The sequence below is a fragment of the Eleutherodactylus coqui genome, chromosome 2, assembly GCF_035609145.1.
Source record: "Eleutherodactylus coqui strain aEleCoq1 chromosome 2, aEleCoq1.hap1, whole genome shotgun sequence".
Classification (NCBI taxonomy): domain Eukaryota; kingdom Metazoa; phylum Chordata; class Amphibia; order Anura; family Eleutherodactylidae; genus Eleutherodactylus; species Eleutherodactylus coqui.
In genome coordinates this window covers 245560542-245585624 of record NC_089838.1, presented here as the reverse complement: position 1 = coordinate 245585624, position 25083 = coordinate 245560542, and the positions used below count along the sequence as shown (strand labels likewise).

Genomic DNA, 25083 nt, shown 5'->3' with positions numbered 1-25083 from the left:
TCACGCGATTTGCGCATCGCATGACGGATGCGCATGCGCAAATCGCGTGACCGGTGCCGAAAAATCGGCCGAAAAATCTGCTCCTAGCCGCGTTTCATTAGAAACGGGCCGGAGCTGTCCAGCGCATTGCATTCAATGGAGCCGGCAATACAGCCGGCTCCATTGAATGCAAGCGCTGCGGGCGAGTGTGGGATGAATTGTCGGGAAGGGGTTAAATATATAACCCCTTCCCTGCAATGCATCCTGAAAAGTGAAAAAATAAAAAAAATGTATGTACTTACCTGCTCCTGGCAGCCGGAGATCCCCGCGGCCATCCTGCAGTGGGTGTGAAGGGGGTGCGACTCAGGCTTGCCCCTGATTGGCTCAGCGCTGAGCCAATCAGAGGCAAGTCTCAGTCACACCCATTCATGAATTCATGAATGGGTGTGACTGAGATCAGCCTCTGATTGGCTCAGGCTGAGCCAATCAGGGGCAAGCCTGAGTCACACCCCCTTCACACCCACTGCAGGACGGCCGCGGGGATCTCAGGCTGCCGGGAGCAGGTGAGTACATCCTTTTTTTTAATTTTTTCACTTTTCAGGATGCATTGCAGGGAAGGGGTTATATATTTAACCCCTTCCCGACAATTCATCCCGCGCACGCCGGCAGCCCATTGCTTTCAATGGAGTCGGCTGTATTGCGGCTCCATTGAATTCAATGGGCAAACATCGTTCTTCTCTGCCATAGCTGTTACAGCTGTGGCAGAGAAGAAGGATTTGTCTTCTATATGTTCTCAATGGGGTCGGCGCTGCTGCCGCCGGCCCCATTGAGCGCATATAGAGAAGAGAACAGGAATCGCAGATCGCAGATAGGTGCGATCTGCGATTTGTGTTCTCTAATTTATCGGACGAGCGCATAAAAAGCACTCATGTGTCCGATACCATTGCAAAGCAATGGTTTTAAAAAATCGCCGGACGCATGCGCATGCGCAAATCACGGCAATAAACGCCCGTGTGACTGAGCCCTAATACTGCTAAAGCAGAAGTAGTATGTGAGAAGAAAAGTGCCCCCATAAATAATTGTGTCAACCAGTATCCCATCAACAGTAATAGCGTTCTCCCACAGTACCCTGAAAAGTAACTATTCCAGGTTGTCTGCGCAATAATGCCCCCAAAATTGCCTCAAATACTAATAATTTACATCTACAGTGCCGTCATTAGTATTAGTGTCCTCAATAGGAATAATACGTCCCCTGAGTGCCTCCATTAGTAAAAGTGCCTGATTGGTAATAACACTCCCCCAGAGTGTCCCACTTATAATAGTTCACCCAACAATAAAAACATTCCTGCAAAATGTCCCAATTAGTAATAATGAATCCTCATAGCAATAATGTTTCCATTAGTATCAGTGCTCCTCCATAGTGCACCGAAAATTAAATGGACCACAAAGGGAAAAAAGGAATCCAAATGCATTCCATTTTGCGGTGCAGGCGACAGATCTGTCCTGTACTTACTGTAAATAGCTTCCAAGGAAAATAATTATAGATGCTAAATAAAATAATTCCTCCTAAGAAATGTGTTGCTACTTCCATGATAATAGAAGAGCCGTGTATTAGTCTCCTACGGAGTGTGTGGGTGCAGATTGTAACCGCATTCATGTATAATTACAGTGAAGAATAATTAGTTAATATGTATGTTGTTTCCACATTCAGCTACATAAGTGCAATGAACCACTCCTCATATGCTAAAAAATAAATAGGACTGCTATATGTATGTATTGTATTGTGCAAAGTTTTAGGCAGTTGTGGAAAAATGCTGCAAAGTAAGAATCAAAACTAGAAATGCTAATACGGTTGTTTTTTTTTTTTCTAATAGCAAAATGCAACTGGGATTTTGTGGGTTTATAGTCAGGTGACTAGTTGGAGCCATCGTCTTTCCTATGATGATGTCTGAGCGTTGGACACTAACAAAAGCCGGCAGAAGGAGAATCGATGCATATAAAATGTGGTGCTGGTGGAAATGATTAAGAAGACCATGGACAGCCGGGGGAAGAAACAGAGAAGTGTTGGATCACATAAAACCAGCGACATCGCTACTAGAGATGAGCGAGTGTACTCGCTATGGCAAACTACTCGAGCGAGTAGTGCCTTATGCGAGTACCTGCCTGCTCGTCTCTAAAGTTTCGGGTGCCGGCGGGGGCCGGGAGTGGCGGGGGAGAGCGGGGAGGAACAGAGGGGGGAGATCTTTCTCTCACTCTCTCCCCCCCCTGCTCAGTCCTGCAACTCACCGCTCTCCCCCGCTGGCACCCTAATCTTTAGAGACGAGCGGGCAGGTACTCGCATAAGGCACTACTCGCTCGAGTAGTTTGCCTTAGTGAGTATGCTTGCTCATCTCTAATCGCTACAAGCTAAAGCCACTAGACTGCGACTCACTTACTTTGGCCACGTCATGTGTGCAAACTCTCTAGAGAAGTCAATAATGTTCGGAATGACCAGTGGAACAAGAAGAAAGGGCCGACAAAGAACACGCTGGTTTGACACCATCAATATAGATACCAATATGTGCCTCAAGAAGTTAAAAAAGCAGTGCTTGACAAGGAAGCCTGGAGAATGTTCGCCCATAAAGTTACCAAGAGCTTGACCTGACTAAATGGATAGATTGATTGATTGAGTCAGGTGTATGATTAACCCCTTAGTGACCAACTCTGTTTGCGCCTTAACGACCAGGCCAAATTTTGGAAATCTGACATGTGTCACTTTAACATAGAATAACACTGTAAAGATTTTGCATATCCAAGTGATTCTGACATTGTTTTTTCACCACATGTTCTACTTGATTTAGGTGGTAAATGTAGACTGATAGAACTTGTGTATATTTATGAAAAGCGCCAAAATGTGGAACATTTTGAAGAAATTGTCATTAGTTCACATTTTCAACTGCAATATGCCAAATATGTGCAAACACACTGTACAAGTTTTTGATGAGGTATATATTACCATGTGTTTTTATTTTATTCTGGAAGTACATTGGAAAAACTTTAGTTTTTTTGACCATTTAGGAGACATACAAATGTAACATTACTTATTAACATTTTGAGGAACACTTTGTTTTCCTACACCAAGCCAAGATTGCAAAGGCTCATAGGTGTCAGAATTAGAGATACCCCAACAAATGACCCCATTTTAAAAAATACACCCCTAATGTATTCACTGAGGGGGGTCAGGAGTATTTTGACCCCACAGAGGAAAAAAATAAAATTTCATATTTTTGCAAATATGTCATTTTAAAGACAGATGTTTTTCCCTATAGTGCACAGATACCCCTGTTTGTCCTGTGTTCAGAAACATACCCATTGTATTGTGAAAACACATATGGGTGGTCACTAAGTGGGTTAACCAATTTTATCACATAGGTATTAATGCTCATCATTTTCATATGTAGATTGAAACATAGTCATCTAAAAGGGAAACAGCTGTGTAGGAGGCATAAAACTGGGTGAGGAACAGATAAACTCTGCTACAAAAATGAGATTATGGAAGATAGTTTCATATTACAGCTCATACACCATGGCAAAAATGAGGACAAGACACAAGGTGGTTATACTGCATCAGCAAGGTCTCTTCCATAGACACAATGGTCGGCCGAGGAGACTTAGTGCAGCAGAGGAAAGACACATCATGCTTACTTCCCTTCGAATACAGAAGATGTCCATGGGACCTATGGGACCCAGGTGCAATCATCTACTGTTCGGAGAAGTCTGACCGTAAGTGGTTATCATGGAAGAATTGCAGCCAAAGAGCCATTCCTTCAATGCAGAAACAAGACCACCGATGAGTCAAAAGTTTAAATATTTGGCTGCAACAGAAGGCAGTTTGTTCGCAGAAGGGCTGGAGAGCGGCACAATAATATGTCTGTGCAGGCAACAGTGAAGCATGGTGGACTCTCCTTGTAAGTTTGAGGCTGAATTTCAGCAAATGGAGTTAGGGATTTGGTCAGGATTAATGGTGTCTAGAGATGAGCGAGTATACTCGCTAAAGGCAATTGCTCGAGCGAGCATTGCCTTTAGCGAGTACCTGCCCGCTCGAGACTGAAGGTTCGGGTACCGGCGGCGGGCAGGGAGCTGCGGGGGAGAGCGGGGCGGAACGGAGGGGAGATCTCTCTCTCCCTCTCTCCCCCCTCGCTCCCTCCTGCTGACTGCCGCTACTCACCGCTCCCCCGCGCCGGCAACCGAACCTTCTGTCTCGAGCGGGCAGGTACTCGCTAAAGGCAATGCTCGCTCGAGCAATTGCCTTTAGCGAGTATACTCGCTTATCTCTAATGGTGTCCTTAGGGCACACACCAGCGTAATTTAATAATGTATCATGTGGTGAATGCGGTCAATAAAAGTACATTGACTATCACTGATTCATTCACAGTTGTGTATATAAAATGCATATAATACCGCGTATTACAGTCCTATTATTATCTATGGGTGTGTAATACACGCTATATATACACAATTACATTGCTCATGTGTGGAGTTTATATACCACATTGGTAAGTGACGGAGCGGGAGATTTAAAAAAAAAAAAAAGAATCAAGTCAGACAGCGCGTGACAGCGTGCGTGAGATACACTGTCTTGTGCGGTGAAAAATTGATGCCATACGTGGTAAAAGGCCCCGCCATACGCTTGTGTAAGCCGGCCTAAGCACTTAGAAATACAGGCAGATGCTTATCCATCATGTAATACCATTCTGCAGCAGGACAACCCCAAACATCCAGCCAATGTCATGAAGGCCAATGCCCACTACCGCATTTAAATTGCAGAATCCACATGGGGCACCCACATGGATGATAAGCAGTTCAAGCTGCCCATAGGGAAACATGGGCGTCCGCAACTGAATTAAAGCATGCAGATTTGATTTGCGGACCTTTGGGTGTGGAAATCAAATTGCAGAATGTTCCATTTCAGTGCGGTTTCCGCACGGACAGCTTTCATTGAAGTCAATAGAAGCTGTCCGCTCTGCGGCCCGTCCGTAATTAACATTGTGGATGGGCCGCGGATTTTGGAGAAAAGCGGGAGAAGAAAAAAAAAGACCCGGATGGGTAAGCAGGGTCCTCTGCAGCGGCAAGGTCGGATTCCGCTGCGGGCTCACCCATGCGGAGTCTGTCCCGCCCGTGGACATGAGGCCTAAGCACTATCTTTGGTGTAAAGAAGAACGTGGAGTCCTAGAAGTGATGATTTGGCCCCACAGAGCCCTGATCTCAGCATTGAGTCTAGCTGGGATTACATGAGGAGACAGAAGGATCTGAGTAAGCTACATCCACAGAAGATCTGTGCTTAGTTCTCCAAGATGTTTGGAACAACCTCCGTGCTGAGTTCTTTCAAAAACTGTGTGCAAGTGTACCTAGAAGAGTTGCTGCTCTTTTGAACGCAGAGTGGTCATACCAAAATATTGATTTCATTTAGATTTCTCTTTTATTCTTTCACTTTGCTAATTAACAAAAATAAACTACTAATGGGAACCTGTCTCCTTTCGAAAGCACCATTAACTAACTTCTGGTGCTGTTAGAATGGGAGGTGGCTACTCTTCCAGGACCCACCTTGTATAACCCTCATGTAATACCGATATGCAAAACAGGCAAAATAAATAGAATTAGTGGATATCAACCCTTCTTCAGCCCCTCCAACCTGCCCTGCCATACTGCTGCCATCTAGAGGTGCTAAACAAAACTGCAAGTCCCTCTGACCTCACTGTAACTACTGGAGGAAAATACCTTCACGTCAGACAAAGGAGACACTTTCCCTCCAGCACTTCCAGGGACTTGCACTTCTGTCTATCACCATTAGATGGCGGCAGTGCAGCAGACGCTATTGTCCCTCACATTGCTGGTAAGCCCGTAGTGAGCGCAATGTCTCTATATAGAGTGGCTGGCTCCGTCCCCCCTCTCTCTCCTTCCCCCGGGGTTGCTATAGAAACGCCCCCTCCATGGTCAGGGAACTCACTTGTTGCTATGGCAACACCGCAACGTCTCCCCCTCCTGTTGCCCCCAGTACGGAGATTCGCAGCTCTCGCGGTATCTCCCCTGTCAGCTCCGGACACCGGCCGCACAAAGAACCCGGACAGTGGGGAGGGGGCACCGTGAGTATACCGCCCGTCCTGTGTGGTGAGCGGGGCCCGGCCGCTGCCCCGGGGGCCTCATGCCCGGCGGTGTCCTTGTACCGCCCGGGGGCAAAGCCGCCCGGTAACAGCGCCATAATAGCGCTGCTGTCACCTCTGAGGTGCAGTCAGTAGTTGTAAAGTCAGTAATGAGTTGGCCTGTGTGAGGAGGGTGGTGGGGGTTGTTGGTGCCATACCTGGCATATGGGTACCTGGGCGCTGTGAGGCGCTGCGCACACCTGCACCACTCGCTTCTGTTATTCTGCTCCGTGCCGAACAATAAAAAGCGCACCCGATCCGCTGCGGCGGGCAGCCTGCAATGGGGGTCGCTGGGTCCCCTCATAACGCCACGCATGTTAGCGCTCCTTCACTTTAGCGTTTCGATTTCCGTTTTGAAATGGAGCGGATAGCGAGACGGAATTCAGGCGTAACCATCGCCTTCTTTATGTCAGATCACGCAGTTGGCTTTTTTATCAGTTTGTTTCCATTGACTTCCATTTTTATTCTTCCGTCTTCCTAACCTTCTGGGCGCGCTCATTTTAAAAACGGATCTGTTAAATGGAAGCCTCGCCGCGCAGCGCCGTCACCCAGCGAGTAAAAGAAAATAAGTTTGATTTTCGCAAAAATAACGCAGTCGTCCCGGCTCATCCGCGATGGCGCTGGCCGCAGTTATACGTTCACGTTTCTGGGTTTGAGGAGCAGAGAAACGGAAATGAAATTGGAATTACGCAATTGTTTTGTTTCCCATTTATTTCCGTGGGTTTTCATGGAACGCGGAGGGATTTCTGTTTCGTTCTGTTCCTTTACACTTCCGTTTTCTAAACAAAACAAATTGCGCTGAAGACCGGGCTGTTTGCTTCTGTCGCATTATGTTTCCGTTTTTTTTAATTGGAACAGGCTGAAAGCTTGCAGTATTTTTTGGGAAACCCACAGAAATCAATAGGAAAAAAACTAACATTTATTTCTGTTTTAATTCCTTTTCTCTGCTGCAAAAGTGGAACAGAGAGACAGAAAGCCCTAAAACGCAGATGTCCGCCCGCCCTGACTGATGTCAGCGGGAACTAGCTGCCCCTCTATTTATGGACCCGTTTGCATCAGTTACATCTGCTTTATGGGTTGGGAATAGAGATGAGCGAGCATACTCGCTAAGGGCAAATACTCGAGCGAGCATTGTCCTTAGCGAGTACCTGCCCGCTCGGGAGCAAAGATTCAACGGGCGGGGAGCAGCGGGGGAGAGCAGGGAGGAACGGAGGGGAGATCTCTCCCTCTCTCCCCCTCCCCCCCTGCTCATGGCTGCAACTCACCTGTCACCCGCGCCGGCAGCCGAATCTTTGCTCCCGAGCGGGCAGGTACTCGCTAAGGACAATGCTCGCTCATCTCTAGTTGGGAAATAAAAGATGGAACTTCTAATAAGAGGGCTGTAGAGTCGGCGGGCCAAACCTCTGAGCCCTCAATATCCCAGACCGCCGACTCCATCATATATGACTCGTGTAAGCGATATATTTACTTATTAAACTGGTGATATTAGGCTTTTCATCCCCATTCTGATGAAATCCTCAGGCTCCACCCTGCACCCCACATCCTAGGTAGCAGTGTTTTGGATAAATAGGGGCCTAGATGAACAGAACGTATAGTTAGAGGACAATTAAAAACTTTTTTTTTCACATGATTTTTCCACGATTTTTTAGTGCAAAAGTCAACAGGATGTTAAAACCGCTTCGCACTAAAATCGCAACTTTCTGCTTTGTGATGCAATAAAAAGTAGGCCCCATAGAGAAACATGAGAGATTAAAAAACGCAGGCTCATAGGGCATGCCATGATTTTTTTCCTTCGCAACACCTCATGAGTGAAAATATCGCAAATGTAAAGGAAACCAATGAAAATGATTGGTTTCATAATTCTGCGTTTTCACTCCCTCTTGCATTGCACGATAATTGCGCGCTTTTATCGCCAGTGTGAAGGGCCCCCTAGGTCGCTCTCACACCGGTGTTTTTTACAGCATTTTGAAGCTCCGTCTAAAAACGCAGTGATGAGCTTTCATTGATTTCACTGGGGCTTAGACGATTGTTCTAGCGCGGCACTGAAAACGCCGCACCAAATGAGCGCTGTCTGCTCTATTTTAGTGCGATGCCGCGCTTTGTTACGCACCACATCACTCAGTGCGATGATAGGGTGAGTTAAAAACGTAGTCAACGCATTTGAGAACCCCGTGTGTGAGCGCGGCCTTAGACTGCAACACAGGTAAGAATGTACGGAAATTAGCTTACGTCAGCCAAACGACAGAGCCGGCCAATAGGGTGCGGCGACACGTGGGGAAATTACACAGTGGGAAATCTGCAGTGGCAGGAAGCGCATCAAAAGGTGAGGATTTTTTCTTGAGTTTCGTTGCATTGCAGAGAAAGAAAATCTGTAGCATAAGGTTGGTGTCACATGGGCGTAAGCGCATTAACAGCGTGTATTTGCGCAATGGGCGTTGCGTTCCTGCATGCGCGTGTCTTACTGTATGTTTTGCATGCACAATTTGTGCACATTTACACGCACAAAAAAGCACACAGCCGTGCTCCCATTCATTGAAATGGGCAATTAGTAGAATTAGTTGCGCAGGAAAATATGGCGTGCTGCGTATTTATTTGCGCAAACAAAATGCGAATGCAAAATGTGCTTATGTGAATGAACACGAGTGCTAATCATTGCGAATCGCATGTACGCAAATACATTTGTGTGAATCCAGACTACATTGACATGCAGCAGTAACTTCAGCGTACGTCAGTGGGTCAAGAGGGGTGTCGTCTCTTCTTAAAGAGAGCACCCAGAAGGGGTGTGGGGACACCTAGGGGGTGAGTGGGTCAGGGGATGGCATCATCTCTCCCCAAGGAGAGCACCCAGAAGGAGTGTGGGAATACACCTGAGAGGTGAGTGAGCAGGCTAAGGCCCAATGTCCACGGGCAGATCCGTGCGTCTTGCTGCGTTAGGGATGCATTAGCATCCATAGGGCAGCTAAAAGCATGCGGATGGGATTTCTTCCCAGTGTGTGGGTCATACGCACGGGAAGAAATTGCAGCATGCTTCATTTTTTTGCGGGTCTTCCGCACGGACAGCTCCTGCGGCGTCCATTGAAGCCTATGGCCTATGGAAGCCGTCCGCATCCGCGGCACAGCCGCAGCTGTTTTTGTGCTGTGCTGTGGATGCGCAGGAGAGCAGGAGATTAAAAAAAAAATAAGCATGCACACCGCATGCGTGCGGCACGCTGCCGGCAAGCCAAGCACATCCGCTGGCCAGAAGAAAGAAGATCCGGCCTGCACATAGGAGAGACCCGCAGCGTCCGGAGAGGGACTCTCCTCTGTGCAGAAAATGTATTTTCCCTCTCCATGGCCACGGGCACGCAGGGATTTCACTGTGGGATTCAGCAGGGGTATCCATGCGTGCAAGAGGACATGAGGCCTTACACAGCCATGTACGCTCCTCTGGGTAATGCAAATAAGGAAGATGGAACAATAGCTCTGCAGCGCCACTTATTGGATGGCAGCATTCCTTTAAATCAATGTCAGACCCTTTATACTGGAATAGGTTCCCAATCATTGTTATAAAGACTTGTATAAAGGGTCGGACATTGATTTGCATAAATGCTGCCATCCAATAGGTGGCGCTGCAGAGCTATTGTTCCATCTTCCTTACTTGCAGTGTATGACAGCTGCTGTAAATGCTGCAGATCTCCGGTGGGGACTGATAACGCTTCTTGTGAGAACATATCCTACAGCAATGTTTGCCAACTCCAGTCCTCAGGGACCCCACAGGTCATGTTTTCAGAATATCCCATGGTAAGAACACCTGTGGCAATGTCTGAGGCACTGGCAATAATTACATCACCTGTGCAACACTGAGGAGATCCTGAAAACATGACCTGTTGGCGGTCCCTGAGGACTGGGGTTGGGGAACACTGTCTTAGAGGTTAAAAGGGTTTTGCTACAAAAAAAACAAGTTATCCCCTATCCAGGCGATCTAGGATAGCTTACTATTCGATGGCATCCAACTGCCAGGACCCCTCCGATCCGAAGACCAAGGCTCTGGAACGTCCAGACCAGCATGTGTGCCCACGTGGTGTACGCTCTGTGTATAGTAGACGGTAATAGTGGCACCGTTCTTCTCCCTTGCACATGTATATAACGACTAATTCCCATGCAGTCATCCAGAACTTTCTGCTTCGGCGCTTTCACCTTCTTCCACATTCATATTTGTTAATTATTTGCAGGTATAGCCTGAGCTGTTCTCACTCACAACAATGGCGACGCCAGCCGCGGTGAACCCCAGCGGTGAGTGCCCGTCTCTTGTTACTTTCTAATAATCTAGGCATTGCTATGGAAGTACGATGATAGATTTCCTTCACCAGGTTGGGTTCTGTGTTCGCAGATCTTCAGGCTTCTCCTCCATTGAAGCTCCTTTGCATCAGTATATTTCTGCTAATTTCCTTTCTTTTCTCACATGTGGATTAGTTGCTCATAGTTTCTAATCATTCAATAATAACAGTAATTAGCTGTCTGTGTAGCGGCTTGTGGACGGCTTTCGCTTATACAGAACAAGCAGAGCTGCAGTGTAAAGCATGGGGAATCAAAAGATTAGCAGCCTCACTGACTGACAACCTAATAAACTGTAGTCACTAACTATAGCCAAAAGTGGCCAATAGACAACAGAATAAAGCTGCAGCCACCTATTGAACAACATGTAACTTGCACCTGCGTGTTCTGGCAATCCGCATTGTACTCGCAGCACAAATCGCAGGTTTACAAGTGCAGTATTGGAGCGAGTTTCTCGGACCGATGTTGCACTCGCCCATGTGAATGCACCCTCAGGGCTCACTCACACGGGGGAATATTGTCTGCGTATCATGTGCGTATTTTTTTACACACACAGTACATGGTAAATATGCATGTAACATGCGATTTACTGTGTAGTTTAATCACCCATAGCCTATAATGGGCTTATTACACGCGTGATATATACCAAAATAAGACACATAGGTCTGAATGGCCCAATGTAAATCAGCGGGCTTTTAGCACTGTGTATTAGGCACATACATAATATGCACACAACATATGCTCGTGTGAGTGAGTCTGTACCCAGACACACTGATTGAAGCTTATATACACTTTCGATTGCTGTCAGCCTTTCCCCATCAGCCAGTCATGCATATTTATTACCACAGGCTAGCCTTTCCTTATACAAATGAGAATAGGGCTGATCCCTCTGCACTGTGACAGCCCCTCAGATATTTGTAGACAGCTATTAAGTCTCCTCTCAGCCTTCTTTTTGACACAGTATTCCAGATGAGGTCTGAGTAAGGGAGAGTAGAGGAGGATAATTACCTCACGTAAACTAGTATCAATGTATCAATCAGTTTAGCTAAGGGTACTCTTAAGGCCCATCTACACGGAGCGATGATCGCGCAAAAATGGCTAATCAGCGATTGTTTTAGCTATAATCATTGCGTCTACACGTGTGTCCATCGTGTGCTTTTTGTGCACTGCTAGCTGATCGTTAAATTCAGTCCAACCTAAAAATTGTGGTCAGCCTGATCAGCAGTTCTCCACGGGGAGTGCTGATAGCATTGTTTCCCGCTGGAGAACAAAGGATCTGAATGCAGATAAGAGCCCTCCGGCTATTAACTGCTTTCAGCTAAGGCTTCATTTGCACACTTAATTGCTACTAAGTAGCTGAGTAGCTACTTAATAGTTTATGCAAAATGATCGCTCAAAGCTGTCACTAAAACTGTTGTTTGAGCGATCTTTGAGCGATCATCGGCCCGTGTAAATGGGCCTTTACACGTGACAATTATCATTATTCAGGGAATAATTGTCCCATGTACAAGTAGTCACTGACAGGACACTGAGCGAGAAATTGTTCACCTGTCGGAGTCTGAGGTTCTACAGCTTTCACTGTGCTTGTTTCCGGTCTACGTTACGCCACTGGCATGACTATAGGGGATGCAGTTGCACCCGGGCCCAGGAGCCTTAGGGGGCCCATAAGGCCTCTCCTCTCCATACAGGAAGTCCAGTACTATGAATAAAGCATTATAGTTGGGGGCCATGGTACAGGTTTTTTTATTGGGGCCCAGAAGCTTTAAGATATGTCTCTGGTTACATCCATGTATTTCCTGCCAAAAACAGGAGCAGATTCCAAGGAAGTAAAGTAGGAAAATATGACTGCATGCATGTGGCCTTGGGTAATATGGGTAGTGATCTGCAATGATACCTTTTCATTTTATATGGTTATATATGTCCCATAATTTCACATGTTAATAGTACAGCTTTTAACATGTGGGGAAAAATGTTAAAAACCATGGACACCTTTGGGGGATGGTGGTTGTTCTCTTAAATACATATATTTTGGGCTGACAATCATTTTTGCCATAGGGTTTAATGAGAACATTTGCACTGTGTATCTTCTGCAGCTTGTACATATCACTGTATATAGACTCTGCAGTCTACGTCTCAATGGGAGATCCGTCAGTGTGCTGGACTGAGACCTAATCTTTCCTAGAATGGTAGAGTTGGAAGGGACCTCCAGGGTCATTAGATCCAACCCTCTGCTCAGTGCAGGATCACTAAATCATCCCAGACAGATATTTGTCCAGCCTTTGTTTGAAGACTTCCATTGAAGGAGAACTCGCCACCTCCAGTGGTAACCTGTTCCACTCATTGATCACCCTCACTGTCTAATGTCTAATTTGTGTCTCCTCCCTTTCAGTTTCATCCCATTGCTTCTAGTCTTTCCTTGTGTAAATGAGAATAGGACCTCTGCAGAACCTACTTATTAGCAGTTTTTTGAATACAAAAAAGTTTATCATTTTGATCAAAAATTGGCTAACAAAGAGTGCAGGAAAGAAGTGATCAGGGCTCCTCCACCTGTCCAGCACACTGACGGAGCTCCTGCTGAGCCTTAGGACCCTTTTATATGGGACAGTTGTCCAGTGCTTAAGCACCTGACAGTTGTCCTAACAATCTTCGCTCCCGTGCAAGAGAAATAATCACAGAATGGCAGCGGAGTGCAACAAGGATCTCTTCCGGCCAGCTGCCTCCATTCAGAGTCAACAGGCATTCATAGCTGATCAACTGCCTGTTTACACGGGCCAATATTGGTAGGTTGTTATGCCTGCAGAAACGAATGACCAACAATAAAGTAATGACTGATCATTTGTCATTCAGCTGTTGGCCGTCTTTACACCGATCGATCATCATTCAGTTTAACACAATCCAGCAATTAACGGAGCGATAATCGTTCCATGTAAAAGGGCCTAAGACTTCAGCGTCTATACACACTGATATGTAGAAGCTGCAGAAGAGGCCGGGAGCAAAATTATTAATTAAACCCTGTTTCAAAAATGATCGTCAGCCCAATTTACATGCATTTTAAGTGAATAAAAAGTGCCCCCAAAGGGTCCAAAGCCTTTAAGTTATTTTGAACATCAGTGAATCTTAGATTTGTGCAGCGACTCTAATGTGATAAGTGATTCTCTGCCATTTTTATTGTTCGTGTGTTCTGTTCCTACATGTTTCATTCAGTATTCAGGTAAATGATAAAGTTCAGTTAGACGTCACAGAGAATTTTTTTTTTTTGCTTCTATCCGACTTCATGAGATCCGTCCGTAGATCCAGGTTAAAGGGGTGGACGCATAAAGACCACGTCTTTCCTTATGGCCATATTTAGGGCTCCCCCCTTTAATCGGCCAGTATAGAGAGCATTGAATTTGCATTCCTGTGCATTCCCAGTCTTCAACCTGTTTGATTTGGGATTTGCGGAAGGTGTATGGCGTGGGATTGCTATTGAGACTGTTTTGTGCAGGCGGCTGAATCACGATCGCTGTGAACAGAGGCAGCTAGGGATGTTGTCTTGTTCTGAGCTGAATACAAATTCTCGCCCCCTCCTCCATCTCAGCCATCGCTGCCAGGTTTCTTGCATACTGATGATGCTCTGTTCTCAGTGCAAGATCCCCTACTAGGAGGAAGCGACCTCGGCTCTTACTTATTTATCCGATTGGAGGTAAAAGTTTATTGTTTCTGTATTGTCCCCCAGTGCTGCCGTGGTTAGCGGGGTGTTACCCCCTACGTGCCGGCTTATTTTGGCCTAGCTTATCATTGCTCTTTGTCTGTGGTGGTCGTCCCTGCTTGGCTTTAACAGATGGATTGCGCATTATTGCTAATTCATTTGTGAAGCCGTGCGGCTTCTTCTTAGGTCGGCTACAAAATGTTCGCCTCTATGCTTCCTTTTGGTCAGAGAGTTATTTCTGACTGCTCAAAAAGTGATGTGAGCAATCCTGCTTTGTTACTATGTGATGGGAAGTGTTATATGTACAGCAGTGGGTCATGTTCATCCATTAGTATTTACAACAGGGTTATACCCCCGGTGGAGCCATCTTTGAGCAGCTAAGGCTTCTTGTGACACCCGTAAGTGCATACACCTGCATGTCGGGTAATAACATTCAGCTTGCTAGAATTTATGACATTCAGAGGAAAAGAAATCTAGACTGAAAAAGGTGTTTGTTTTTTTTCATTTCATATAGAGATAGCTGATTGAGGAATATTGGCTAATTAGTACAATAAAATTCCAATCTGTCGTCCAATAATCAAAAAAATGATCAAATTCTGACACTTATTTCCAGCACTGGCTTGTGGGATATCCTGGAATCTTACGTGCAGTTTTATAAGTATCAGATAGTCCTGAATGCCTGATAATCCACGGATTAAAGGAATTTCACTGTATTACAAGCAAAAAATGAACTGGAAATCGAAAATGGAGAGAGGGACACCTTTAATGTTCATATACTAATCTCATTATCTACATGTTATTAATGATGTAACTTGTATGAAGCACTTATTGTATGGTTTATTGTAGAATCTACTATTCGATAATTAATTTTCTGGTTCACAGAAATGACCACAGATATACCCGGATCCGTGACTTTACCAGGAGCTGCCATGACAGCCGGGCAGGTCAGAATGGCTGGTCCTTTGCCATCACGGGGTGGAAAACGACGGTCAGGGTAAGTTTATATTTTGGCTTTAGTTTTTAAGTAAAGGTGGTGAAAATTAAGGTCCCTTGCAACTGATGCTATTTATTTGATATGATGGTGTGATTACTGTGCCTCGTTCTTCATGAGGTCACAGAATACGGCTCTGGCGCTGAACCTGACAGTTCATAGAGTAGTCACAACCCTGGTAGTGCCCATACAGTGCACGTATATTAGTCACATCAGTGTTCATATAGTAGTCACAACCCTGGTAGGGCCCATACAGTGCATGTATGTTAGCCACATCAGTGTACATATAGTAGTCACAACCCTAGTAGTGCCCATACAGTGCATGTATGTTAGCCACATCAGTGTACATATAGTAGTCACAACCCTAGTAGTGCCCATACAGTGCATGTATGTTAGCCACATCAGTGTACATATAGTAGTCACAACCCTAGTAGTGCCCATACAGTGCATGTATGTTAGTCACATCAGTGTTCATATAGTAATCACAACCCTAGTAGTGCCCATACAGTGCATGTATGTTAGCCACATATGTGTACATATAGTAGTCACATCCCTAGCAGGGCCCACAACACAAGCCGAACTACAGCAGTAAAGTATTGACCCCTCTGCCCGCTCTACAGCAATTCCTTCACCTGCACAGCAGGTGCGTGGCATCCGTAGAACGGGCAGTGGCTTGATGATTATTTTTCATGTGCCAATAGTGTTGTGTACTTACAACCTAATCAGGTAAGCAAATAATATATGACTATCCTGTCTCGGGAGTCATCACTTTTCTTCTCTCCTATTTCTGTGACCTCAGTAGTGTCTACACAATGTTTGTATGTTAGCCTCAGCAGTGCTCCTATAGGATCTGTAAACCAGTTGTGTCCATACAGTGCACATACATTAGCCACAGCAGTGTTCTTATAGGAGCTGCAGCGCAGTCATGTCTGTACAGTGCACATACATTAGCCACAGCAGTGTTCCTATAGGAGCTATAGACCAGTCGTGTCCATACAGTGCACATACATTAGCCTCAGCAGTGTTCTTATAGGAGCTGCAGCGCAGTCATGTCTGTACAGTGCACGTACATTAGCCACAGCAGTGTTCCTATAGGAGCTATAGACCAGTCGTGTCCATACAGTGCACATACATTAGGCTCAGCAGTGCTCCTACACCTGCAGTCGTGTCTATACAGTGCTACATATAGCTGTGGCTATAACTTTCCTGTCCCATTCCTTGTCTTTGCCCTCTGCTCACCATCGGCCAGCAGTTGGCCTCCTCTCCCTACATGTGTCTGGTTGATGTAGGCAGAAAATAGTGCTCTAGCTTGACAAGTGTGTGCGACGGCGTCAGCGGGACAGATGGACGTTGTCAGCCAACGAGCAGCTTGCATTTTGCTAAAAACATTTGAGTATTTGCTCCGGCATGTCAGTGAGTAACCTCCTGCCTTCTGGTATTCCTTCTGGAGCTGTGTAATGCTGAGGAATGGTTTCTGATAGTGCCAGTATTAGTGTAGTGATCGGAGGCCCGGATTAGCATCTGTCAGCACCAGCGCTTGTAGCAGTGATATCAGTCACCATTGGATAAGAGTACAAATAAAACTGAAACTGCAGTGATGTGTGGACTATCCCCAAACTAATCCTAGTAATTACTACCTTATGCGTAACATTACAGTCCAGTCTCTCAGCTTGTTCCCTGTAGTCTGAGGTTCTGAGCCTCTTCCCAGAGAAGTACTAATGTTAGACACTAATGAAAGCTTTAGGCCCAATGTCCACAAGCAGATTGGATTTTTTAGAATCCACGTGAAGTACCCTTGCGGAAGATCCGCAGTTCCTGACGCCCATAGCGAACCGAGGATATCCGCACTTGAATTTACACATACAAATTTGCTTTCCGGGTTCCGCATGCGGAAAACAAATCGCAGCATGCTCCATTTCAGTGCGGTTCCCGCATGGACGGCTTCCATAGAAGTCAATGGAAGCCGTCCGATCCACGGTCGGTCTGCAGTTGACATTGTGGGTGGGCCACGGACTCTGTGGGAAAGCAGGAATTTAAATAAAAAACATTTGAAGACCTGGGCAGGTACAAAGGGTCGCCGGTTGCGGGCAGGGTCGGATTCCGCTGCGGGCTCCTAAAAACCTCATGTCCACGGACGGGTCAGATTCCACATGCGGGAGACCGCAGCGGAATCCAACCCTGCCAGCAACCGTGCGTACCAGACCGGGTCTTCTTTTTTCTGTAGTGCGGATACGTGCGGAAGCGCCGGCCAGTGCACATGCGCAGTACATCTTGTTTTTTTTTGTTTTTTTAACTCCTGCTTTCCCACAGAATCTGCGGCTTGTCCACAATGTCAATTGTGGACGGAACGCGGATCAGACGGCTTCCATTGACTTCAGTGGAAGCCGTCCGTGTGGAACCACACTAAAATGGAGCATGCTGTGATGTGTTTTTCCGCATTTGGAATCCGGAAAACAAATATGCATATGTAAATTCAAGTGCGGACGCCTATGGTTCCCTATTGGCGGCTTGAACTGCCGATCTTCCGAGCGGGTGCCCCACGCCGATTCCGCAAATCAAATCCACCCATGGACATTGGGCCTAAAAGAGTTGTCCAACTTGTTGAAAAACCCTGGTTAAGTGAGAAAATGATAAAATAAGCATTATTACCCTAAAGGGCCGGGTGATTAAATAAAAATTTATTTGATTAATTTGCTCTTTGAGGGGCTCTTTATTTATTTATTTTTTAGCAGAATTACAAATTAAAACTTGACACTCTAGTAAAGATATAAGTCCTCGCGCCTCCAGAGACTGATGGTCTCGCCCCAGCAACATTATGGCGCTACCTCAGATGCTCAGTAACTGCAGTGCATGTTTCTGACGGATCAGTGTACTTGGCATGCGGTAGAGGAGATCTTTCAGCCTTCATTGAGTTCCAGCTGCCGTGATAACCCCTATGCCACCCAGGATATCAGCACCACAGGCGCCCCTCTCACCAGCGCCGCAGCTCATTACTACAAAGGTAGAGGCACTCTGTCCCTTGGTCTCTAACACTGCTGCTAGGATTAAATCTGTTTGCCTGTAAAAAAGTGAAATTTAGGAGAATTTAAGTGAAGTTGCTTATGGAAATATAACCTTGAGAAATCCCATAATGTAGAGCCCAGCCAGGTATGGATGCCCAGTATGCTACATACCTGGTAGACCAGAATAGAAAAGTAACCCTGAACACAGAAAAATAAATAACATACACATAATTGGCACTGCTGCGTTCGTAAGGAACCGAATTATGGAACAATCAGTTAATTTATCCCACGTGGTTTGTGTTTTAAAAACAAGTTCTGTAAAAAAAAATGCACAAATTTGCCGTTTCTTGTAAATCTGCCTCTCTAAGAAAGCAAAAAATGATCAACAAGCCGCTTGTACCCCAAAATGGTACTAATTAAAAACTGCAAAATGTGCACCAACGGATAGAGCTTCCGCAGCAGACATGGGTCGTATGGAGGATGTTTGCCAACTTATGTGATCTATCCTGAAAGCTGTGATCGCCTAGTAAGGTGGGCCAGCCCATTACTAAGTTTTTGTTCGTAATGCAGTGATCATTCAGTGTATACTTTATGCTTTGTGCAATTTAGGGATCCTGCCACCAGAGGGCAGCAACATGCAACTAATGTCAATTAGAAGTTACTACAACCCTGTCCCTAGTATTATTGAAATAAGGGGGATGGAATTTAATAATACTGTGTTTCCCAAAAATAAGACCCTGTCTTATATACATTTTTGCTCCAAAAGAGGCACTAGGTCTTATTTTCAAGGTATGTCTTATTATACTTACCTACCAGGCTTGGTCCGGGTCCCTTCCTCTTGTCTCCAGAGCTCCGGCGCGCTTCTTGCAGTTCTCAGCCACCAATGTGATGGCTGTGATTGGTTCATCGAGAGCTGCATTGATTGGCTGAGCAGCACTCGAGAACCAATTGGAGGCATTGCTTCCTGGAGCTTACTAGGTAATGTATTGCTTTTTTATTATCAGGCTAGGGCTTAATTTTGGGGGTAGGGCTTATATTTCAAGACCCCTTGAAAATCCTGAAAGGTCAGGGTAGGGCTTATTTTCTGGGTAGGTTGTATTTTGGGGGGGAAACACTGTATTATATTTTTGTTTGGTGTGTTGACTTTTACTTATATTGCATTGTTTAACACTAGAGATGAGCGAACGCGTTCGTCCGAGCTTGATATTCGTGCGAATATTAGGGTGTTCGGGATGTTCGTTATTCGTGACGAACACCATGCGGTGTTCTGGTTACTTTCACTTCCTTCCCTGAGACGTTAGCGCGCTTTTCTGGCCAATTGAAAGACAGGGAAGGCATTACAACTTCCCCCTGCAACGTTTAAGCCCTATACCACCCCCCTGCTGTGAGTGGCTGGCGAGATCAGGTGTTCGCCTAATATAAAAGTCGGCCCCTCCCGCGGTTCGCCTCAGATGCGGTGTGAGTTAGATGAGGGACAGTGCTGTTTATACCGGAGCTGCTGTAGGGAAAGAATTGGTAGTTAGTGTAGGCTTCAAGACCCCCCAAAGGTCCTTATTAGGGCCACTGATAGCTGTGTGTTGGCTGCTGTTAGCAGTGGGATTTTTTTTTTCTCAAAATCGCCTCTGCAGACCGTTGCACCTGGCATTAGGGACAGAAGTGCTGCATAGGCAGGGAGAGTGTTAGGAGTGAGTGTAGCCTTCAAGAACCTCAACGGTCCTTTCTAGGGCCATATTTATCCGTGTGCAGTACTGTCCAGGCTGCTGTTGGCTGTGCTGCATTTTTTTTGGGCTTCTCAAAATCGCCTCTGCAGAGCATTGCACCCTCCATTGATACTGCAGGGAAAGAATTGTATAGGCAGGGCCACAACACCGTTATTATTCATAGAATATACGCAGTGCTGCCTGTTGGTGGGAAAAAACTGAAAACAAATCTATTTGTCCAGCCTCTGTCCGTCCTTACGGGCGGTGGACACGTGTGAGCTGCGTGAAAAACATTGCTAAATCATACGCAGCCAGCTACGCTTTACTGCTGGGTTCGCCATTTGCTTTCCTTAATTGGGAAAAAAAATACCTGCTCTCCAAGAGTTATAATAACTCTGCTACCCTCACGTTCTGTGACACATAAGCAGGGACACAGCGCAGTTATTAAACTTCGCAGGTTCATTGAATATACGCAGTGCTGCCTGTTGGTGGGAAAAAACTGAAAACAAATCTATTTGTCCAGCCTGTGTCCGTCCTTACGCCTGTGGAGACGTGTGAGCTGCGTGAAAAACATTGCTAAATCATACGCAGCCAGCTACGCTTTACTGCTAGGTTCGCCATTTGCTTTCCTTAATTGGGAAAAAAAATACCTGCTCTCCAAGAGTTATAATAACTCTGCTACCCTCACGTTCTGTGACACATAAGCAGGGACACAGCACAGTTATTAAACTTCTCAGGTTCATTGAATATACGCAGTGCTGCCTGTTGGTGGGAAAAAACTGAAAAGAAATCTATTTGTCCAGCCTGTATCCGTCCTTACGCCTGTGGAGACGTTTGAGCTGCGTGAAAAACATTGCTAAATCATACGCAGCCAGCTACGCTTTACTGCTGGGTTCGCCATTTGCTTTCCTTAATTGGGAAAAAAAATACCTGCTCTCCAAGAGTTATAATAACTCTGCTACCCTCACGTTCTGTGACACATAAGCAGGGACACAGCACAGTTATTAAACTTCTCAGGTTCATAGAATATACGCAGTGCTGCCTGTTGGTGGGAAAAAACTGAAAACAAATCTATTTGTCCAGCCTCTGTCCGTCCTTACGGGCGGTGGACACGTGTGAGCTGTGTGAAAAACATTGCTAAATCATACGCAGCCAGCTACGCTTTACTGCTGGCTTCGCCATTTGCTTTCCTTAATTGGGAAAAAAAATACCTGCTCTCCAAGAGTTATAATAACTCTGCTACCCTCACGTTCTGTGACACATAAGCAGGGACACAGCACAGTTATTAAACTTAGATAATTCATTCACTAGAGGCAGTGGGGCCTTTCGTTTTCCAAAAAGGGCAAAAATTATATTTGGCCTGCAGTCTTGCGCCAATTTATTTCCTGCCTGGGAAATCTAATCACTGGTAATACAGCATGCTGAGGGGTAGGGGTAAGCCTAGAGGACGTGGACGTGGACGTGGCCGAGGACGCGGAGGGCCAAGTGAGGGTGTGGGCACAGGCCAAGCTCCTGATCCAGGTGTGTCGCAGCTGTCTGCTGCGCGATTAGGAGAGAGGCACGTTTCTGGCGTCCCCACATTCATCGCCCAATTAATGGGTCCACGTGGGAGACGGTTATTAGAAAATGAGCAGTGTGAGCAGGTCCTGTCCTGGATGGCAGAAAGTGCTTCGAGCAACCTATCGTCTACCCGCAGTTCTGCGCCGTCCACTGCTGCCAATCCGAATCCTCTGTCTGCTGCTCCTCCTTCCTCCCAGCCTCCTCACTCCACTACAATGACACCTGCTCAGGAGCGGGAACACTCCCAGGAACTGTTCTCGGGCCCCTGCTTAGATTGGGCAGCAGCGGTTCCTCTCCCACCAGAGGAGTTTATCGTCACTGATGCCCAACCATTCGAAAGTTCCCGGGGTCCGGGGGAAGAGGCTGGGGACTTCCGCCAACTGTCTCAACAACTTTCTGTGGGTGAGGAGGACGATGACGATCAGACACAGTTGTCTTGCAGTGAGGTAGTAGTAAGGGCAGTAAGTCCCAGGGAGCAGCGCACAGAGGATTCGGAGGAAGAGCAGCAGGACGATGAGGTGACTGACCCCACCTGGTGTGCAACGCTTACTCAGGAGGACAGGTCTTCAGAGGGGGAGTCAAGGGCATCAGCAGGGCAGGTTGCAAGAGGCAGTGCAGTGGCCAGGGGTAGAGGCAGGGCCAGACCGAATAATCCACCAAGTGTTTCCCAAAGCGCCCCCTCGCGCCATGCCACCCTGCGGAGGCCGAGGTGCTCTAAGGTCTGGCAGTTTTTCACAGAGACGCCTGACGACCGACGAACAGTGGTGTGCAACCTTTGTCGCGCAAAGCTCAGCCGGGGAGCCAACACCAACAGCCTCACCACCACCACCATGCGCAGACATATGATGGCCAAGCACCCCGCAAGGTGGGACAAAGGCCGTTCACCGCCTCCGGTTTGCACCCCTGCCTCTCCCCCTGTGCCCCAACCTGCCACTGAGATGCAACCCCCCTCTCAGGACACAGGCACTACCGCCTCATGGCCTGCACCCACACCCTCATCTCCGCTGTCCTCGGCCCCATCCAGCAGTGTAGTTCAGCGCACCGTTCAGCCGTCGCTTGCGCAAGTGTTCGAGCGCAAGCGCAAGTACGCCGCCACGCACCCGCACGCTCAAACGTTAACCGTCCGCATCGCAAAATTCATCAGCCTTGAGATGCTGCCGTATAGGGTTGTGGAAACGGAGTCCTTCAAAAGTATCATGGAGGCGGCGGCCCCGCGCTACTCAGTTCCCAGTCGCCACTACTTTTCCCGATGTGCCGTCCCAGCCCTGCACGACCACGTCTCCCGCAACATTGTGCGCGCCCTCACCAACGCGGTTACTGCCACGGTCCACTTAACTACGGACACGTGGACAAGCACAGGCGGGCAGGGCCACTACATCTCCCTGACGGCACATTGGGTGAATTTAGTGGAGGCTGGGACAGAGTCAGAGCCTGGGACCGCTCACGTCCTACCCACCCCCAGAATTGCGGGCCCCAGCTCGGTGGTGGTATCTGCGGAGGTGTATGCTTCCTCCACTAAAGCACCCTCCTCCTCCTCCTCCTCCTCTGTCTCACAATCAAGATGTGTTAGCAGCAGCATGTCGCCAGCAGTCGGTGTCGCGCGGTGTGGCAGCACAGCGGTGGGCAAGCGTCAGCAGGCCGTGCTGAAACTACTCAGCTTAGGCGATAAGAGGCACACGGCCCACGAACTGCTGCAGGGTCTGACACAGCAGACCGACCGCTGGCTTGCGCCGCTGAGCCTCCAACCGGGCATGGTCGTGTGTGACAACGGCCGTAACCTGGTGGCGGCTCTGCAGCTCGGCAGCCTCACGCACGTGCCATGCCTGGCCCACGTCTTTAATTTGGTGGTTCAGCGGTTTCTGAAAAGCTACCCACGCTTGTCAGACCTGCTCGTAAAGGCGCGCCGGCTCTGCGCACATTTCCGCAAGTCCCACACGGACGCTGCCACCCTGCGCACCCTGCAACATCACTTTAAGCTGCCAGTGCACCGACTGCTGTGCGACGTGCCCACACGGTGGAACTCTACGCTCCACATGTTGGCCAGGCTCTATGAACAGCGTAGAGCTATAGTCGAATACCAACTCCAACATGGGCGGCGCAGTGGGAGTCAGCCTCCTCAATTCCTTTCAGAAGAGTGGGCCTGGTTGGCAGACATCTGCCATGTCCTTGGTAATTTTGAGGAGTCTACCCAGGTGGTGAGCGGCGATGCTACAATCATTAGCGTCACCATTCCTCTGCTATGCATCTTGAGAAATTCCCTGCAAACCATAAAGGCAGCTGCTTTGCGCTCGGAAACGGGGGCGGGGGAAGACAGTATGCCGCTGGATAGTCAGGGCACCCTCCTGTCTATTTCTCAGCGCGTACAGGAGGAGGAGGAGGAGCATGAGGAGGATGAGGAGGAGGGGGAAGAGACAGCTTGGCCCGCTGCTGACGGTACACCGGCTGATTGCCTGTCATCCTTTCAGCGTGTATGGCCTGAGGAGGAGGAGGAGGATCCTGAAAGTGATCTTCCTAGTGAAGACAGCCATGTGTTGCGTACAGGTACCCTGGCACACATGGCTGACTTCATGTTAGGATGCCTTTCTCGTGACCCTCGCGTTGCACGCATTCTGGCCACTACGGATTACTGGGTGTACACACTGCTCGATCCACGGTATAAGGAGAACCTGCCCACTCTGATTCCCGAAGAGGAAAGGGGTTCGAGAGTGTTGCTATACCACAGGACCCTTGCGGACAAGCTGATGGTAAAATTCCCAGCCGACAGCGCTAGTGGCAGAAGGCGCAGTTCCGAGGGCCATGTTGCAGGGGATGTGCGTAGATCGAGCAGCATGTACATCCCAGGCAGTGCAACAGTCTTTAAGGGCCTGGCCAGCTTTATGGCTCCCCACCAAGACTGTGTCACCGCTCCCCAGTCACGGCTGAGTCGGCGGGAGCACTGCAAAAGGATGGTGAGGGAGTACGTAGCGGATCGCACGACCATCCTTGGTGACGCCTCTGCCCCCTACAACTACTGGGTGTCGAAGCTGGACACGTGGCCTGAACTAGCCCTGTATGCCCTTGAGGTGCTTGCTTGTCCTGCGGCTAGCGTGTTGTCGGAGAGGGTGTTTAGTGCGGCTGGGGGAATCATCACCGATAAGCGTAGCCGCTTGTCAACCGACAGTGCCGACAGGCTAACACTCATCAAGATGAACAAAGGCTGGATTTCGCCAGACTTCTGTTCTCCACCAGCGGACAGCAGCGATACGTAAGCAATACGTAGGCTGCACCCGCGGATGGAAGCTACGTTCTCTCTCACCATCCAAAACGGGGACATTTGTGCTTCATCAATCTGTGTCTAATATTCCTCCTCCTCCTCCTCCTGTTCCTCCTCGTGAAACCTCACGTAATCACGCTGAACGGGCAATTTTTCTTAGGGCCACAAGGCTCACTCAAATAATTTTTCTGAACAATTTTTATAAGTTTCAATGCGCTTAAAAGCATTGGAACTTTAACTTGAACCAATTTTTCGTTACACTGGGCTGCCTCCAGGCCTAGTTACCACTTAAGCCACATTAACCAAAGCGATTAATGGGTTTCACCTGCCCTCTTGGCTGGCCATGGCCAATTTTTGGGATGTACATTAGTACTGTTGATACAGCAATTTTTGTGGGCCCTCGCCTACAGTGTAATC

General features: G+C 47.5%; 1 protein-coding gene across 3 annotated transcripts in view; it reads left to right on the top strand.

Moving 5' to 3' along the window:
* The first annotated feature begins 5991 nt into the window (after positions 1 to 5991).
* The window catches only part of ARNT2 (aryl hydrocarbon receptor nuclear translocator 2), a 91832-nt gene continuing 72740 nt past the window's right edge, over positions 5992 to 25083 (top strand). Inside the window, exons 1-3 of one of the 3 annotated variants that reach the window (XM_066592785.1) lie at positions 5992 to 6101; positions 10370 to 10430; positions 15043 to 15154. In XM_066592785.1, the coding sequence (XP_066448882.1) occupies positions 10400 to 10430; positions 15043 to 15154 (143 nt within the window). In that variant the 5' untranslated portion in view covers positions 5992 to 6101; positions 10370 to 10399. Of the gene's footprint in view, positions 6102 to 10369; positions 10431 to 14080; positions 14155 to 15042; positions 15155 to 25083 lie in introns of those variants that run through there. The other 2 variants (XM_066592786.1, XM_066592787.1) reach the window with 2 other exon arrangements.